Raw genomic sequence first — 19,208 nt, forward strand, 5'->3', positions numbered from 1 at the left:
GTATTGTCTCTCTCTACACCTTGCAGTGGCAAGTGGCACCCCCAACCCCTCTAGGAGTTCCTCACACCGGCAGGTGACCTCCCTGCTCTGTGTCCTGCTCTGAGAGAGCTTCCGAACAGCCTCACTAAAACTAAATACCTTTCCACAGGCCAGCCTTCTTGTGGAAGGTGAACTCCAATCCATGAGCTGGACTACTGGATTGGAGTACCTGGCTTGCATGTTCTTTCCAGAATACTTCAGCTTCCAGGACCCGGCCACCAAAGCCTTTAAACAGAGAAGATATTCTCTGTTTATTAACACCCTTCCTGGTGCCAACCTCTCCCACTATGGAGAACTTAAAGGGATACTGACATGGAAAAACATGTTTTTTTCAAAACGCATCAGTTAATAGTGCGGCTCCAGCAGAATTCTGCACTGAAATCCATTTCTCAAAAGAGCAAACAGATTTTTTTATATTCAGTTTTGAAATCTGAAATGGGGCTAGACATTTTGTCAGTTTCCCAGCTGACCCAGTCATGTGACTTGTGCCTGCACTTTAGGATGGAACTACTTTCTGGCAGGCTGTTATTTCTACTTCTTAATGTAATGAATTAGTCTCAGTGGGACTTGGCTTTTACTAATAAGTGCTGTTCTTAGATCTTCCAGGGAGCTGTTATCTTGTGTTAGGGAGCTGTTATCTTGTTACCTTCCCATTGTTCTTTTGTTTGGCTGCTGGGGGGGGGGGGAGGGGGTGATATCACTCCAACTTACAGTACAGCAGTAAAGAGTGATTGAAGTTTATCAGAGCACAAGTCACATGACTGGGGGCAGCTGGGAAATTGACAATATGTCTAGCCCCATGTCAGATTTCAAAATTGAATATAACAAAATCTGTTTGCTCTTTTGAGAAATGGATTTCAGTGCAGAATTCTGCTGAAGCAGCACTATTAACTGATGCATTTTGAAAAAAACACATTTTCCCATGACAGTATCCCTTTAAAGGGAAAACACACCTTTTCCCACATTGTTTTGGTCACTCTACCACACTAGATATAAATAAATGACCACTGACTGCATTACCACACCACATTGAAATTCAAGGCTTTGGCAATGCAATGGTCTCCCATATCAGCCTACAGAAGCCCAATTTTATTCTGATAGATGAATTAGTGCAGATTATATATCGCAGGATTATATCTCACATAATAGTGCAGATTTTCTGAAATTACATGGGATCTGCGAAAAGCAACAGATGCCATTTTCTGCTCCTTTCAAAAAATGAATCATAATAATTTATTACATTTCCATTTCCAACAGTAAACTTAAAATGCTGCAATAAATGTACAGACATTTCTTTAGCGAGAAAGATGAGATATGCACCAGCTTTATGTGGAACAGTTTTACCGAACAACAAAAGAAGGTTTTTCAGCAGATCTAAAGGAGAAATATGTGGAGTATCGAAGAATATATTTCATTCCGTTGCAGTAGATGTAAGAAATACTATGAACAATCTGCCAGAGTAAAAGCACTATTTTAAACAAAGCATGAAAATTAAGGAATAAAAACTCCTAACTATAATAGGGTGCCAATGTTATTTAAATATTTGAGGTATACAATGGGAGAAAAATGTAATGATAGCGTAGGTAATTAATAAAGTATCACAGAGAAAAACTAGTTTAATGCAAGCCCATGTTAATAAACAATATTTTGCTTCAGAAAGCAAGTGCAAATTATAATAAGAAGCATAACCCAGGGTTTCCCAAGGCCTTACATGTTTTTATAGTCAGCCACCAGGCCACTGAAAACTGGGCATCCTATCTGAAGCAAGATAAGTAAAAAAAACGTGCTGTCTACTTGCATGGTCTCTGCCTGAAAGCGCCACCATGAATGACACCATGCAACTAGCAACATATTGTATTCACTTGGGGGGGGGGCTTGACAAGCTTGATAAATGCTAATTAACTTATCTTGGCTTGACTCTGATGGTCTTTTATAAATAAAGCATCTGTTCAGCTATGTTTATATTAAACACAAAACAAACCGGTAACTAACCCTGTTAGTGCCATTGGTCATAGAATGGATGGCACTGGCTGTAAAAGACCATAGTGTAAGTAATGTCAGCTCTATTTTTCTATTCAGCTTTTTTATATATGATGTGCAAATGTTTATTTGGAAACAAGGGGCGCATCAGATCAAAATTGGAGTGGTACTAGAAGGGTTAAGCACCATCTAGCTTTTTATACACGTATTTCCCTTTTTATTATCACATAAATGTTTTGTAATGCATTTCTATTAAGTTTTATGCAGTCATCTGATCCTGTACAGGCAAAATTATTAGTGCATTAATTCTGTAAAGTCGGTGAATACATTATTTTATTTCTACATTCATGCAGTTTAGTAAATCACAATTGTGGTGTACTATAGCAGATTGTTGTGCAGTTAATGTTTTTACAATTTTTTCCTGCCTGCATCTCCCGTGCTGTGTGACTGCTTATAACCTGCACTTATTCATTGTCTTTAGAAGTACCTCTCTGCAGATGTTGCTGAGTTGGCACTTCTGTGGCTTTCGTCTTCTTCATTAAGCAGTAGATGTCATTTTTGTACTTAGAGACTGCTGCAAGGACAAGATAAGATTGGGCTAAGCCAAGCCAATTTGATTTGCAGAGCAGAATCTAATATTTTTTTCTGTGGTTTATTATAAGGGTTTGGCTTTGTGATGTATTTGAACCACTTCATATAAATAGGAATAACTGGTAACCCCTTCTGGAACCCTGCCCATAACTAACATGGCAAGGCTTCATCCACAAATAATAAGAAAGAGGCATTCAGCAGTGGAGTGCAATATGCACTCATGTTCTTTCCCTGAGCATCAGTTGACTGTCTTTGATAATAAACATACAGTAATAAAAGTCCCTTCCTACATAAAAGCATACTACTTGAATGAAAAAAATATCTGCTACACGAACTTTGTTTTGTACAAATGATTTTATCATATGCATGTATTTATCTATGTTTTGCATAAAGATATTTTTATTAGCGGCTTCTTATCCACTAGCAGAAAAAATATTTATTTTATTTTTTTTATTTATTAAATTTTTTAGCAAAATACACACACTGCATTTTTCTGTGCAAGAGCATACTACATAGCTGTTTATATATTTAAAATGTAGTCCATGGTCATCTCATTTATAATCCATGTGCACTTAACTGCAGTATAAGGCAACACATGGTGACTGATCTTGTTTTGCCCAGGGGATATGTACCCACAGGAAAGACCACCAACACACAATGCAGAAAAATAGATCAAAAATATTATGGAAATTTTTTTTGATCAGTCTTGATCTCCATCCTTTTAGGCACAGACCAACCCAGTAAATCAGTTACCAAGTTGCCATGCAGTAGAACACATAAAATGGCACTACAAAGCAAAGCACTTAGAAACAAACTACGGGTAAAGGGACTTCTGAATGTTTTCATGTTTCTTGTGAAGCCCTGGAAACACGTTGTTATCTTTCTCTCACCAAAATAAATTCCTGGTACTCTAAGAACTAACTATACAGAGTAGGGATGTAGCGAACGTCAGAAAAAAAGTTCGCGAACATATTCGCGAACTTGCGCAAAAACGCGAGCGGTTCGCGAACGGTTCGCGAACCCCATAGACTTCAATGGGAAGGCGAACTTTAACATCTAAAAAAAAAATTTCTGGCCAGAAAAATGATTTTAAAGTTGTTTAAAGGGTGCAACGACCTGGACAGTGGCATGCCAGAGGGGGATCAAGGGCAAAAATGTATCTGAAAAATCTGCCTGTGTGTGCTTGGAAGAGATAGTGTAGGGGGAGAGCTGTTAGTGATTTCAGGGACAGATGATAGTAAGTTTGCTGGCTAGTAATCTGCTTGATACTGCTCTGTATTGGAGGGACAGAAGTCTGCAGGGATTTGAGGGACATTTTAGCTTAGGTAGCTTTGCTGGCTAGTAATCTACTGTTCTCTTTAAACAACTGCCATACGTTGACCTTGTAGGCATTGTTTGCCCAGTTTTTTTGGACGCAGCCACTGAAGCACAGTTGCCAGAAAAAATATGCCATATAAATGCTGAAAATAGTCATTTTTCGCCATACGTTGACCTTGTAGACATTGTTTGCCCAGTTTTTTTGGTTGCAGCCACTGAAGCACAGTTGCCAGAAAAAATATGCCATATAAATGCTGAAAATAGTCATTTTTTGCCATACGTTGACCTTGTAGGCATTGTTTGCCCAGTTTTTTTGGTCGCAGCCACTGAAGCACAGTTGCCAGAAAAAATATGCCATATAAATGCTGAAAATAGTCATTTTTTGCCATATACGTTGAGTCAACGTATGGCAAAAAATGACTATTTTCAGCATTTATATGGCATATTTTTTCTGGCCTCTGTGCTTCAGTGGCTGCGGCCAAAAAACTGGGCAAACAATGCCTACAAGGTCAACGTCGTTGACCTTGTAGGCATTGTTTGCCCAGTTTTTTTGGCCGCAGCCACTGAAGCACAGAGGCCAGAAAAAATATGCCATATAAATGCTGAAAATAGTCATTTTTTGCCATACGTTGACTCAACGTATATGGCAAAAAATGACTATTTTCAGCATTTATATGGCATATTTTTTCTGGCCTCTGTGCTTCAGTGGCTGCGGCCAAAAAAACTGGGCAAACAATGCCTACAAGGTCAACGTATACACTACTACAGCGGTGGATACGGATTACGTAAAATATATTATGGCTGCTTGAAAAAAGTCACTCCGGTGTTTTTTCTGGAGACGGTAATATTATGGATATTTAGACAGAATGTGAACAAGGTCACACAGCTAGATGGCGGGTTGAAGAAAACAGTGTGCAAATAATGCCTACAAGGTCAACGTATACACTACTACAGCGGTGGATACGGATTACGTAAAATATATTATGGCTGCTTGAAAAAAGTCACTCCGGTGTTTTTTCTGGAGACGGTAATATTATGGATATTTAGACAGAATGTGAACAAGGTCACACAGCTAGATGGCGGGTTGAAGAAAACACTGTGCAAATAATGCCTACAAGGTCAACGTATACACTACTACAGCGGTGGATACGGATTACGTAAAATATATTATGGCTGCTTGAAAAAAGTCACTCCGGTGTTTTTTCTGGAGACGGTAATATTATGGATATTTAGACAGAATGTGAACAAGGTCACACAGCTAGATGGCGGGTTGAAGAAAACACTGTGCAAATAATGCCTACAAGGTCAACGTATACACTACTACAGCGGTGGATACGGATTACGTAAAATATATTATGGCTGCTTGAAAAAAGTCACTCCGGTGTTTTTTCTGGAGACGGTAATATTATGGATATTTAGACAGAATGTGAACAAGGTCACACAGCTAGATGGCGGGTTGAAGAAAACACTGTGCAAATAATGCCTACAGGGCAAATAATGCCTAAAAGGTCAACTTATACACTACTACAGCGGTAGTAAAATAAAAAAAAGTAAAATAAAAAAAAAATGAATATTAAAAAAAAAAATTAAAGTTGGTGCTGCTGAACTACTAGGAGCAGCAGATTAGCACACCAGTCCCACTCCCCAACACTGCTAGACTAATAGCACTGGGCTCTTATAGTAGTAGTAGTAGTAGTAGTAAAACAACAAAAAAATAAATAAAAGCAGTCCTTACAAGGACTACTGTTATTGCAGCAGTCAGCAGATGAGATCAGAAGCAGGACAGCTGCCCACTGCAGCTACATACAGAGCACTGCAGTAGAAGGTAGATTACTAGCCAGCAAAGCTACCTAAGCTAAAATGTCCCTCAAACCCCTGCAGACTTCTGTCCCTCCAATAACAGAGCAGTATCAAAACGATTACTAGCCAGCAAACTTTCAACTGTCCCTGAAATCACTAACAGGCAGCAGCTCTCTCCCTACACTATCTCTTCAGCACACACAGGCAGAGTGAAAAAACGCTGCAGGGCTTCGGTTTTTATAGGGAAGGGGAGTGGTCCAGGGGAGAGCTTCCTGATTGGCTGCCATGTACCTGCTGGTCTGGGGTGAGAGGGCAAAAAAAAGCGCCAACAATGGCGAACCCAAAATGGCGAACGTCGCGCGACGTTCGCGAACTTCCGGCGAGCGCGAACACCCGATGTTCGCGCGAACAAGTTCGCCGGCGAACAGTTCGCGACATCTCTAATACAGAGTTTATTCTCATGTTAGCACCCTGTTTTGCTCAGAAGGGCTCACTTATGTATGATGCAGATGCAACTGCATACATTTTTGTATATCATTCTGGCATACAGACACATACACATAGCTGAGGGGCTCCTACTGATTAAGGCTTGTAATTACATTGATTATTATGTAAAACCTTGTTTAGTAGACAGGAATGACAGATTGTGAAGGGCTATGGTTGATCTTAGTTGTGGCAGGGCTCAAGGCAAAAATAATTTGTAACCCATCAGAAGGCTTTCGGGGCTTTTTTTTTTCTAGTTCAACAATAGATAGAAGACTCATGCTGGACAGCCCTGGTATAAAGTGATAAAACCAAATGTTTCCTAAATATACAAACTACACAGCAACTGAAACCTTTAACGCCTATCTATTTGTGAACACTCTCTGTTTTGGTACCTCCCCTTAAGTCAACTGGGGGTATGAATTGGTATCACAAGATCAATTCCAAATGAGTTGTGCACGTTTAGAAAAACGTTTCTGCAATTAGAACTTAAGCAATTAAATACTTTGCACAACAGTAGTGAGCCAGTATAATATATACTTTTATTATATAACCCCTTCTCATATAAGGACCTTTTATCTTAGCTTCTGATACAAGCAATCCTTCACCAGGGGTTCTCTTTCTAGGCTTTTAATCTCTTGAGAATTGTTATTCAATTGAAGCACATTTCATCACTGAGCATGTTTTGTCTAACTGCAACTCTTCTGTTGATCTTGCCCACGTAATATCTTGCAAATCCTTCATTTTTGAGTTTAAAGACAAATGAATGCTTTTTCATTTTCCCTTGTAGACTAGACATTTAAGATTAGAGGACCAGAGGTTAAATCTCAAGGTCTGGTTTTTTTCTACAGTGAGAGCTGTGAAGTAGTAGGATGCTCATACTTAGTATAGTTTAAAGAAAAGGTTGGATGCCTTTTAGCTTGTCTTGTTGTAAAAAGTGTTTTACCAGTGTTTTTAAACTGTTAAATGTCAAGCTAAGGGTATATAAGCCTGGACAAATAAATGAGATTTTGGAAGCCGTTGGTGTCTTACGCTCTCTGAGTTTTGCTTTATAATAATGTTCTGGTAAGCAAATTACCAACATGGAGGCTATTCATTCCAATGGAGGCTGTACTCATGGAGCTGTGCTGAACCACCAAACACCACCAAAGTAAAATGTAACATACAACAGCTCAAATGCATTTGGCCATTCATTTTGGCCCCATGATTTACATCCTCTATCGGAAAAAGGTCATGGCAGGGGAACATATGAGCAATCACTCATGTGTAAGTGCCTTTAAGAGGGTTTTACCTGGACAAAAGTTTAAATTTGTTTAACCTCATTTACTACATAACTATTAGCTTTTAGAGAATAATATGTAACCAATTATGTAACCAAATTAAAGGGATACTGTCATTGGAAAAAAAATTTTTTTCAAAATGAATCAGTTAATAGTGATGCTCCAGCAGAATTCTGTACTGAAATCCATTTCTCAAAAGAGCAAACAGATCCCGAGCACTCTGCATAACACGTCCCATACCGGTATATTTCTGCTTAATTGTTCACAGGTTGTTTTTTTGTCTGGTGGGGTCCCAGTTCAACAACTTCTGCTAGCAAAAACAGATCATATTCCAATGTTTGGGAATTATTTGAACAAAGCCTTATTAAGTTAACATTCTGTGAAAATTGTGGGATAATTTGTCCATTCTGCCCAATTCTGATTGCAAAAACGTTTCTTGTACATTGTAGGCACATCAGTCTGTATTTACAGGCAATGTAATTAAAGCAGTATCAAGATACAACTTTTTGTGTCTCAATCAGTGATTAAAACTGCATTCTGATATCTGTATTAATTCCTGTATGAAGAACTTGGTGATGGTACTGTACTGAGTTAAGTAGAGAATGGTAGTTATAAATCAGTCTTGTTGTTCAATGAATGCAAAATGTTCTGTTTGTCAGCATCATAGCCCTAGTTTCTTCAATAGAAGAATGCACTTGTCTGAGCTATTGATTCTGTACTGTAAGCACTGAATACTGCTATAATGTCATGAAGCACCGTGGGTAATTGGTATGGATGTTGTGTTTCACTGTTAGGAGCTGCAATGTCATGGAAAAATTTCAAACCGTAGATTAAATATTGGGTGTAGGCAACTTTGATAGAGAAATTCTAATGAATGTTATCTGAGGGAATGCCAATGTAAAATGTCTCAGGAGGTGCCCTAAGATGTGATGTCCCGATTACAATGTAAAATGTATTAATTATTATTTCTGAATGTTATTTATGCGCTATGTCTATTTCCGGGCATAAGGCTAACTCTGATTTTCATGTTTCTGATTACCAGGGGCCCAAGAAGATGCTAGCTACATTGAATGTATGATGCCCCGTATAATGTCATCATGCTGGTCCTCCATCCTTGTTTTCCACCTTCTTCTTCTATATCCCGAATGGAAGGTGTTGGGATGCCCTGCCAGGTGTGATTGTACACCCAATCAACGTTCAGTCATCTGCCACCGCAAGCGCCTCACAACAATCCCAGAAGGTATTCCCTCTGAAACAAGGCTCTTGGACCTCAGTAAAAACCGCATAAGGTGCCTGAATCCTGGTGACTTCTCTCCCTACTCTCTATTGGAGGAAGTGGATCTTAGTGAGAATATCATCTCCACTATTGAGCCAGGGGCTTTTGCCAATCTCTTCTTTCTTCAGACACTTAAACTAAAAGGCAACCAGCTTAAGTTGATTCCAACTGGAGTCTTCACGAAACTTAGCAACCTAACTTTGCTGGATATTAGTGAAAATAAGATTGTCATTCTTCTGGATTTTATGTTTCAAGATCTGCGGACTCTGAAAAGCCTTGAAGTTGGAGACAATGACTTGCTCTATATTTCACAGAAGGCCTTCTATGGACTTGTGTCTCTGGATCAGCTGACCATTGAAAAATGCAATCTGACCTCTATATCCCCAGAGTCACTGTCTTACTTGCAGGGTTTGGAGGTCTTGAGGCTTCGTTATTTAGGTATAAACTCATTAGAGGAGCAAAATTTTCAGAAGCTCTTCAACCTCAAGGAACTAGAATTGGAAGGCTGGCCATTACTAGAGGATGTTTGTCATACAGCTTTTCAAGGTTTGAACCTCACTTCTCTTTCTATCACCTACACAAATCTCACATCAGTGCCAGCGGCTGCCCTGAGGAACTTGGTGTATCTGGAATACATAAACCTTTCCTATAATCCAATCAGAATCATTCAACGAGGCACCTTCAAAGACCTTGTTAGGCTTCGCGAGCTTCACATCGTTGGGGCCTCACTAAGCACAGTGGAGTCCCAAGCATTTTTAGGGCTTCGACAAATACGCCTACTCAATGTATCCAATAACCTGTTGGCAACACTGGAAGAAAGTGCCTTCCAGTCAGTCAATACTTTGGAAACATTACGAGTGGATGATAACCCTCTTGCTTGTGATTGCCGTTTACTTTGGATCCTGCAGCGCAGAAAAACATTGAACTTTGACAGCCACCAACCTGTTTGTGCCTCTCCAGCCAAAATTCAAGGTAATGCCCTGCGTGACTTCCCTGACTCTATACTTTTTGAACATTTCACCTGCCAAAAGCCCAAGATAAGGGACAGAAAGCTTCAACACATCACAGCACATGAAGGGCAGCCTGTGTCTTTCCACTGTCGAGCAGATGGGGAGCCTGCCCCACTTATTGTATGGGTCTCACCACAAAGAAGAATGATCACCAGTAGAAGTATGGGGAGATCCACTGTATTACCAGAGGGAACACTAGAGATTCGATATGCGCAAGTGCAAGATAGTGGAACATACATCTGCATTGCAACTAATGCTGGTGGTAATGACACCTATTTCGCTACATTAACAGTTAAAAGTGATAATTCCCCCTTCTCTAACCGAACAATGTACTTATCAGAATACAATGATACTTTCCACAATGACACACAAGTCTTCTTGAAATTCACTCTAGATCTGAAAACAATATTAGTGTCCACAGCCATGGGCTGTATTACTTTTCTAGGGGTTGTTCTTTTTTGCTTCCTTCTCCTCTTTGTCTGGAGCAGAGGAAGAGGACAGCACAAAAACAATTTCACAGTGGAGTATTCTTTCCGTAAAGTTGAAGGCCCTACCTCTGCTACTGGACATGGTGGGGCAAGAAAATTTAATATGAAGATGATATGAAAGAGTTTATAACAACAGAGGTTTCACTGATTTGGACACTGTGATACTTGCCCATTAATTATAGCTGGTTAAAAGGAGTGCCTGACTAATCAAAAATATCAAGTCCAGACTATTTGGTATCTTCATACCTGCTTTTCCAACCACAAGGGCTATGAACAGGCATTTGCCAAGTGAGCTCCCTTGTTCAGCTACCCATGACATGGAACCAAATGGGGTAATTACTAGTCAACATTCCAGGAGCCTTGTGCTTCTTCCTTAAAATAAGATGTGCAAAATGTCTAACAGGCTCCAAATGACTTTATGTAGATCAAATATTTCTTAAAGTAACAGTTAACGTTAGATTGTTGGTAGGGGTTTTTAGGTATGCTATTTTTAAGCAGAGGCAAACAGAGTTAATAAAAACAACCTTGATTTATTTTATACAAAGTAGCATGACATGGTTATAAAAATATTCAGTATGTGTGGAAAACCATAACAGGTTAAGATCAATAAATGCAATCAATTCTTTCATCATACAGGGGCCAATTCTAGTACAGCTCTTCAATTACAAAGAAAGAAAAATTCCTTTGTCACACAATAACAGAAGCACTGTTTCAATTAAAATGCTTAGGGGGGAATCGGGTGTTCTGTTTAATAAAATTATATAAAATTGCAGTATTGCTTATTAAAGAAAGAAGCAGAACAGTGTTTGCTAAGCATCATTTTCAGTATATACTGTCAGGATAAGCTAAATTGTGATCCACCACTGATATGCAGCTATCACTCACAATATAAGCTTCTCACCTTAAAAAGCACATATGCCCTAGTATTCCTTTGTTGACATATAGTTATAGGAGCAGATTTATTAAGGGTAAAATTGAAAATTTGAATATTCAAATATTTTTTTATTGACAAAATTGTCAAATTCAACTAGGGAATTATCCAAACTAGATTCAAGTTTTTTTTAAATTTTTAATTCTGTTTTCGCAATTTATCATATTCTGACCCTTTAAGAATTCAAATTTGACTATTCGCCATCTAAAACCTGCAAAATTACTGTTTAAGTCAATGGGAGAGGTACAGGGATCAATCTGGAGATGTTTGCAGTCTTTTCGGAGAAAAAACTCGAATCGAGTTTGATCGAATTTGAATCAAATTTGATTTGAGTTTTCAGGCCGTTTAAATTTGTCCCAGTTTTAAAAATTCTATTTGAGGGGGGGCGGCATTCTGCCCAACCACACCCACATTGGTTCAAAAACACTGGGGATGCACTGGAGATAAAATAATTTTTTACATTTACCATGCACCAATCCCCATTGCTCCAGTCCAGATGATGAAAATTTGCACGAATATAGAGGAGGGGTCAGGGGCAACGAACGGCAGTGGGCCTATCGGCGCCCACTATGTAAATCCGGCACTGAGCATTTATCTTCTTGCAACGGTGCAATTGGTCTTGTAACCATGCTTAAACCATCAGCTTTAATATGAGACTAGAAGATGAATAGGTGAGGACCCAAATAAAAGCATAAGTAATAAAAAATAAGAATACAATTGTAGTATTTTCTTGGCTGCCAGGGTAAATAATTCAAAAACTATTAAAATGAAGACCAGCTAAAATGTTACTAAGAACTAAAATAAAGACCAGTTGAAATGTTACTAAGAACAGGACATTCATTTATAGCATATTAATATGTTACTACTTTAATAGTATTACAGACGCAATAGGAGTCCAGAGAGGTACTGAAAATCTTGAGTCCAGCCTGCAAATGGAACAATGGCTTAAGGCTTAAACAGCAGACTAAGATAGTAACATCTTCACAGATGTAGGAAGATGTGTAGCAAACATTCTACTACCCATTACTTACTGAGTTGTAAAGCAAGGTTCCAGGATGTCTCCTTATCACAGTATCTTTTCTCTGCATACTATTCAGTAATGTGATTGTGATTGCAGATTCTTAGATTGGGTAAATTTGCAACCATTCTTTACCCGATAGTTACCAAACTGCTGCTTTGTGAAAAAAAGACAGGAGACGTAACAATTTACACTTTCATATAAAATAAAAACTAGAGTAATCACTTATTGTCAAAGCTACTTGATTTTTACAAAACATTTGTACAATTGATTTCATAGAGAAACACAAACTTTACTTTGTGTTATCTTTAAATAACCAAGAATTTAACAATAGCCGGGCACATGATGCCTCTGCTCTTTGATTAATTGTACACAGTAAGGCATTTTGTTTTGGAATTTTTCAAGTTCAAGTCCACCTTTTAATGTCCAAAATCTAATCAGACCACCCCTTAACTAAAAAAGCTACAGACATGGTTCAGTCAGCCATATAGCAAGTTCCTACAATATCTAGGACTACAAATAAGTGTTTACCCAAATTACGCCTTCTTGAATTTCACGCTGGGATTTAATAAGTATCTACATGAGTAAACAGTAACTCTCTCTATTAAAACTTCCCCAACTGGTCTTCAGTCTGCCCCCCCCCAAATATGCCTTTTTTTTGTTATGCTTGTACTTTTGCTAGACTACATATAGAACAGCATAATCAATAGAATTCAGAAGAATTAAAAAAAAATCAGAAATTGATGTATGTCTGAGACAATTTGCAATTGGTCTTCTTTTTTTGTGTTTTTGGCATTATTTAGCTTTTTGTTCATCATCTCCAGTTTGCAATTTTCCAACACTATCTGGTTGCTAGGGTCCAGCTTACCCCAGCAAACAGCCATTGGGTTGAATAGTAGAAGGCCTGAATAGAAAAATAAGTAATAACAATAAAATTGTATCCTCACAGACCAATAGTTTTTTGGCTGCCCAGGTCATTGACCCCCCATTTGAACACTGAAGGTTGAGTCTGAAGGCAAATAATTCAAGTTACTAAGACGTGCCCATTTAATAACACAGAAATTAACTTGAAGGTGAACTACCTCTTTAATTGTCTTTCATGGTAGGCCATGTGCACATTGCCCCTTGCTCTTGCCATTTAATTTTGCATTAAAGAAAATACAGTGATTAAGTAGTGTTGGTACTAGATGCATTAATGTGTTTGATACCATTTTGTCAGACTATATTGTACCTTTTAGCACCAAACAATAATTTCATTAGTAGCTAGAAAATAAATGTGTTCAAGAATTTAGTCTTTGTGTACAGACTGTACAGATAGTGTTTATTTATATTATACAAATCAGGACTGTTTTAATGGATGCCTGCACCCCAGATGCAGCACTGTGGCATCCATTCTAGTCAAGGGCTTCTTAATATGACCATGGGTTTTTAAAACAATCTGCCCTCAAATATTTGCAACTTATCAACCCACCACATGCACAAAGCTAATATCTATGATGTATGTATAGTTTTTTTGTTTTTGCAATTTAAGCCATGGTTAAGCTTTACATACATGTGTATGTACAGCTCCAACATTCTACAGCAACAGGATTGTAAAATACATTAGTGAGTACCCACATTGGATTTTTGTCTTTTTTATTTATTGTACAATTGTTGATAGCAATGTTTTGAACAGGTTGCGCCACATATAGCCCATGGTACGCAAGGGAATTGTTTTGTGCACCAGGTGGGTATGTTAATTATGAAGATCAAGTAAAAAAAAAAAATGAATGTTCCCGGAATTTAAAAAATACTAAAGACTTATGGAGAATCTTTTGGAAAAGAAACCGAGATAAATTAATATTTATGACAAAATTCTAACCTGACCTCACTGCCAATATAAAGTGATATGAGATAATAGGAGAGATCTCATGAAGTATAAACTATGCATTGGAAAGGGATACTGTACTACAGGCTATGTTGCCTGGATTTGAGGAAAAGCTTGGCCAGGCTGGATGATGATTGTGTTTTATTCTACAAACTCTTTTGTTTTGGCCATTTTCTTAATAGATTTTACTCTGTGTCTTCCTGAATAAAGAGGTGTATTAATAAAATATTCTGTACATAGTGAGTTTTTAAGACCAGAGTTCATGTATAAGACAACCCATGAACATCTTCTGGAAAAAAAAGATTTGCATAATAAATGGGATCGTAATAAAGTGCATGGAAACAGAACATTTTTTGCTGGGTATCTTTTATAGTCTGTGAAGAAGAGAAAACTAATGTTTGCCAGGTTGCATCTACACACCCGCCTGACATGCACCTATACTAGTGAATCACACATTAACTGGATATTTATTGAGTAAATGAGTATGAAAACCATAAATATCAAATGTTCATTACAGAGCAATGCCCTCATAGGGTTATTTATTTAAATGATAAAACACCAGTGACATGACATTAAGGCTTATAGACAATTTCTTTTCAAGTCCCCCCCACCTCGATACAAAATTCAAGGTCATCCAGAATTTTGTGTAAGTCACCAGCAACCCTCTTCCCTTCAACACCCCTTCCCCTGGGGGGGTCTTTTACACCAATGAACAACATACATGGTTCTAAGTCTAAATGGGTATTACCAGCATTGTCACATCCCCCTCACTTGTAAATAAGCATAAAATCCTTACTGCCGAATTAGAACATTAACATTTCAGAAACTGAAGGACTACAGCAATCAACTACTGTATGTGTTAAGCACTTAAGTGTATGTTTCAAGTGGCTTTATTCATATAAAGCAATGTTTATAAACATGAGCTATTTGAAGTGATGTATATTTTATAGATGCCTGAAATGAGGTATATGTATAGGCCACTTTGCTAGAAGTCTTCATAAAATTACTCTCTATACTAATCCTTTTCTGACTACTTCTTAGCAGGCTGTACTACCCATTCTAAATCTACTCTCTGACTTTCCCTGCTGCACTGAGCTATTACATAGTTACATAGTTAAGTTGGGTTTAACCCCTCCAAATGAACCCCAGTGCATAAATATACACATACTCATACTGACCTTTCTATAAATGCACATATATAAACTATATATACCAATATCTCTACTGGTTGTAGATTATAGTATCACCATAGTCTATGATATTATGCTTGTCCAAGAAATCATCTAAACCCCTAAGGTATGGTTCACCTTTAAGTAAACTTTTAGTATGTAATAGAATGGCCAATTTTAAGCAACTTTTCCATTGGTTTTCATTATTTTAGTTTTATAACTGTTTGCCATTTCCCTCTGACTCTTTCCAGCCTTCAAATGGGCGTCGCTGACCCCCATCTAAAAAGCAAATGCTCTGTAAGGCTACATATGTATTGTTATTGCTAATTTTTATTTCTCATGTTTCTAGTAAGTTCCTCTACTATTCATATTACGTTCTCTTATTCAAATCAATGCATGGTTACTAGGGTAATTTGGGCCCTAGTTACCAGATTGTTTATAATGCACATTAAAGAGCTGCTGAATAAAATGCTAAATAACTAATAAAACAACAAATAATAAAAAATGAAAACTAATTGCAAATTGTTTCAGAACATTACTCTCTACATCATACTAAAAGTTTACTGAAAGGTGAACAACCCCTTTAAAGGTAGTACTAGAATCTGCCATCACAGCATCATCTGGTCAGGTATTCCACAACCTCACTGCCATCACCATGAAAACCCACCTATACAGCTTCAAATGAAAGTCCTGTTCCAATAATCTAAAGGGGTAGCCTCTGGAGCATGGATCCCTTACATGGGAAAAAATATCCCCCGCTATCTATAATGCCCTCTAACATATGTGTAAGGATCAAGCCACACGAGCAGATTCGGGGAGATTAGTCGCCCCAGCTTCAAATCTCCTCTTCTTCGGGGCGACAATCTCCCCGAACTGTCTTCCCCCTGCCCTCCTCCGGCTAAAATGAAAATCGCCTGGGGGGAGGTACACGTAGCACTTTGTTTTCCGAAGTCACCTGAAGTTTCCTCGTGAGGCAACTTCAGAAAATCAAGCGCCATTTGGTCAGATCCTAAAGCTCGTGTGGCCAGACCCCCAGACTAGGGGGCAAATTTGCTAAAGGGCAAAGTGACTAACGCTAGCTAGGAACTTCACCGATTTACTAACGGTCGCTGGCGTAACTTCGCTAGTGAAGGAGACTCTAGCAGTACTTTGCTTCCTAACACCTAGCGAATTTGCACTCTGGCGAATAGACGTAACTACGCAAATTCACTAAGATGCGGATTTTACTTAACGTTACCTCTTGCTCCAGACTTGCCTTCGCGAAGGCGAAGTGCAATAGAGTAGATAGGACTTCCTAAAAAATAGTTGAAAATTTTTCTAAGTCCCTAAAGTAGCTAGCACTACTTCGCCAGCGTTCGGTGCCCTGGACGCAGCTTCGGATTTTAGTGAATTAGCGTTGTCCTGGTGAAGTGTTGCGACGTGAGCAAAGCCGTCGCTGGCAAATTTTTGGAGGTAAGTAAATTTGCCTCTATAACTCTAACCTTGGCAGTCTACCCTCATAATTTAAATCTTCCATCCTTATCCATAACCAGTTAAGTTGCACTTCTCTATACTCTCTCCAGCTCATTTATATCCCTCTTAAGGACTGGAGCCCAAAACTGCACTGCATACTCTGTGGGGTATATTGACCGATCGCTACACTTCGCCAGGCAAAAATTTGCTCAGACAATGTCAATTCACTAAAATACGGAGTTTCATCATGGGCGACGAACGCTGGTGACTTTTCATTAGCGTTACTTCTGCAATGCGAGCAATTCAAAGCGAAGATGCACCAGCGTTCATTCCTGCCTAGCACAAATTTGCTAGAGGTCTTGCGCTCAGGTTAATTTGCATATGGCGGGAAATTTAAAGTTGAATGCATGTCTTTATGTTATATATTGCAGCAACTACATGTTAAAGGCCAGGAGTGGGGGGGGGGAGAACAACAGGAAAAAAGGGGGGGGGAGCATCCCAGGACCACCGCCAAGTGCTGCGACAAAATACCATTTTTTTAAATGTATAGTTAATGTTCCATATGTTAGAAAATGTATAGGGGAAAAAATTTTTAGGACTTATGCAGGCAATCACTCGGAAAAAAGGAAAAGACACCAGCGTTTTTTGAACTTTTATGCTTTTTCCCCTCACAGAATATGATGTAAGTAACAGAGGGCTAAGGAAGATCTATACACTCCAGTGCACTTCGCCTGATTTGAGCTGGCGAAGGCAAGTCTGGCGAAGGCAAGTTATGTTCAGTAAAATCGGCATTTTAGTGAATTTGCAGATTAACGTCCATTCACCAGAGCGAATTGTCGCCTGGCGATAGAGTGCAGATCAGTGTTAGCGCCTATCTCTTTCACAAGCGAATTGGTGCCTGTGCCCGTTAGTAAATTGGCAATGTCCCTGAGGGCATTAAAGCTGGCGAATTGTCGCCAGAGTTTGCCACCTCATCAGGCCGGGATTTGTGGATAGGCCACCTAGGCCCGGGCCTAGGGCGACAGGATTTTAGGGGGCGGCATGCTGCCCAACCACACCCACATTGGTTTAAAAACACTGGAGATGCGCTGGAGATAAAATCATTGTTTAAATTCCTATGCGCCAGATTATGAAAATTTGCACAAATAAAGGGAATAAAGGGGCAACGAACAGCAGTGGGCCTAGGGGCATCCACTACGTAAATCCGGCCCTGCGCTTCACCCTTTAGTAAATCTGCCTGAAGTTGATTCCTTACCAGGGACCTATAAAGAGGCAAAATTATATTTTTATCCCTTGAGTTAATGCCCTTTTTTTATGCAAGACACTGCCTGGAATTAAAAAACTTGTTATCTACAAAAATTCCCAACACACTGCCATTTAGGGGCACATTTACAAAGCTCAAGTGAAGGATTCGAATAAAAAAAACTTCAAATTTCGAAGTGTTTTTTTGGCTACTTCGACCATCGAATGGGCTAGTTCGACCTTCGACTACGAATCGAACGATTCGAACTAAAAATCGTTCGACTATTCGACCGTTCGATAATCGGAGTACTGTCTCTTTAAGAAAAACTTCGACCCCCTAGTTCGGCAGCTAAAAGCTACCGAACTCAATGTTAGCCTATGGGGAAGGTCCCCATAGGCTTGCCTGCATTTTTTTGATCGAAGGATATTCCTTCGATCGTTGGATTAAAATCCTTCGAATCGTTCGATTCGAAGGATTTAATCGTTCGATCGAACGAATAATCCTTTGATCGTTCGATCGCAGGATTAGCGCTAAATCGTTCGACTTCGATATTCGAAGTCGAACGATTTTAGTTCCTGGTCGAATATCGAGGGTTAATTAACCCTCGATATTCGACCCTTAGTAAATCTGCCCCTTAGTGTATAACTCGCACTCTCATATTTTTATTCTACAAAGTGGCAGATGTTGCATCATCAGCAAAAACAGAAACAGTACTCTTATTGCCGACTTCCAGGTAATAAATAAACAAGTTGAAAAGCAAATGACCAAGTACAGACCACTGTAATATTCCACTAACAACACTGGTCCAAATAGAGAATGTTCCATTTACCACCACTCTTTGTAATCCATCCTTCAGCCAGTTCTCTATCCAGGTAAAAATACTATGTTCCAGGCTAAAATTCCTTAATTTAGCTATTCATTTTGTGTATGGTACTGTAACAAAAGCTTTGGTAATGTAAAGTAGATCACATCCACTGCCATCCTAGAGTCAAGGTTCTCGCACATCTCCTCATAAAATGCTATTACATTAAAATTGACTATTCCTGACACTGCTCTTTGTGACTGATTCAGGGTCCCAGGCTTTTGGCAACCTCTCAGGTACATCCTTCGAGCCAAAGAAAAGGTTACAAGTACTTACCATCCTTATATAACCTCTTGGTTTAGCTCAGCTCCTTTTTATGGAAAACTGCAAACATATACACATAAAATAGTATCATGATTTAATTGTCATCCCACACACAACCTCATCCATATGCAAAAAGCA

At 38.8% G+C, this 19,208-nt stretch overlaps 1 protein-coding gene across 1 annotated transcript in view; it reads left to right on the forward strand.

Annotated features, from left to right (window-relative positions):
* Window positions 1-11,286, forward strand: part of lingo3.L (leucine rich repeat and Ig domain containing 3 L homeolog) — a 62,225-nt gene extending 50,939 nt beyond the window's left edge. Inside the window, exon 2 of the mRNA XM_018255307.2 lies at window positions 8,533-11,286. Coding sequence (XP_018110796.1) covers window positions 8,565-10,382 — 1,818 coding nt within the window. The 5' untranslated portion in view covers window positions 8,533-8,564 and the 3' untranslated portion in view covers window positions 10,383-11,286. The remainder of the gene's footprint in view (window positions 1-8,532) is intronic.
* Window positions 11,287-19,208: the final 7,922 nt, after the last annotated feature.

Source organism: Xenopus laevis, chromosome 1L (genome assembly GCF_017654675.1).
Source record: "Xenopus laevis strain J_2021 chromosome 1L, Xenopus_laevis_v10.1, whole genome shotgun sequence".
Lineage (NCBI taxonomy): Eukaryota > Metazoa > Chordata > Amphibia > Anura > Pipidae > Xenopus > Xenopus laevis.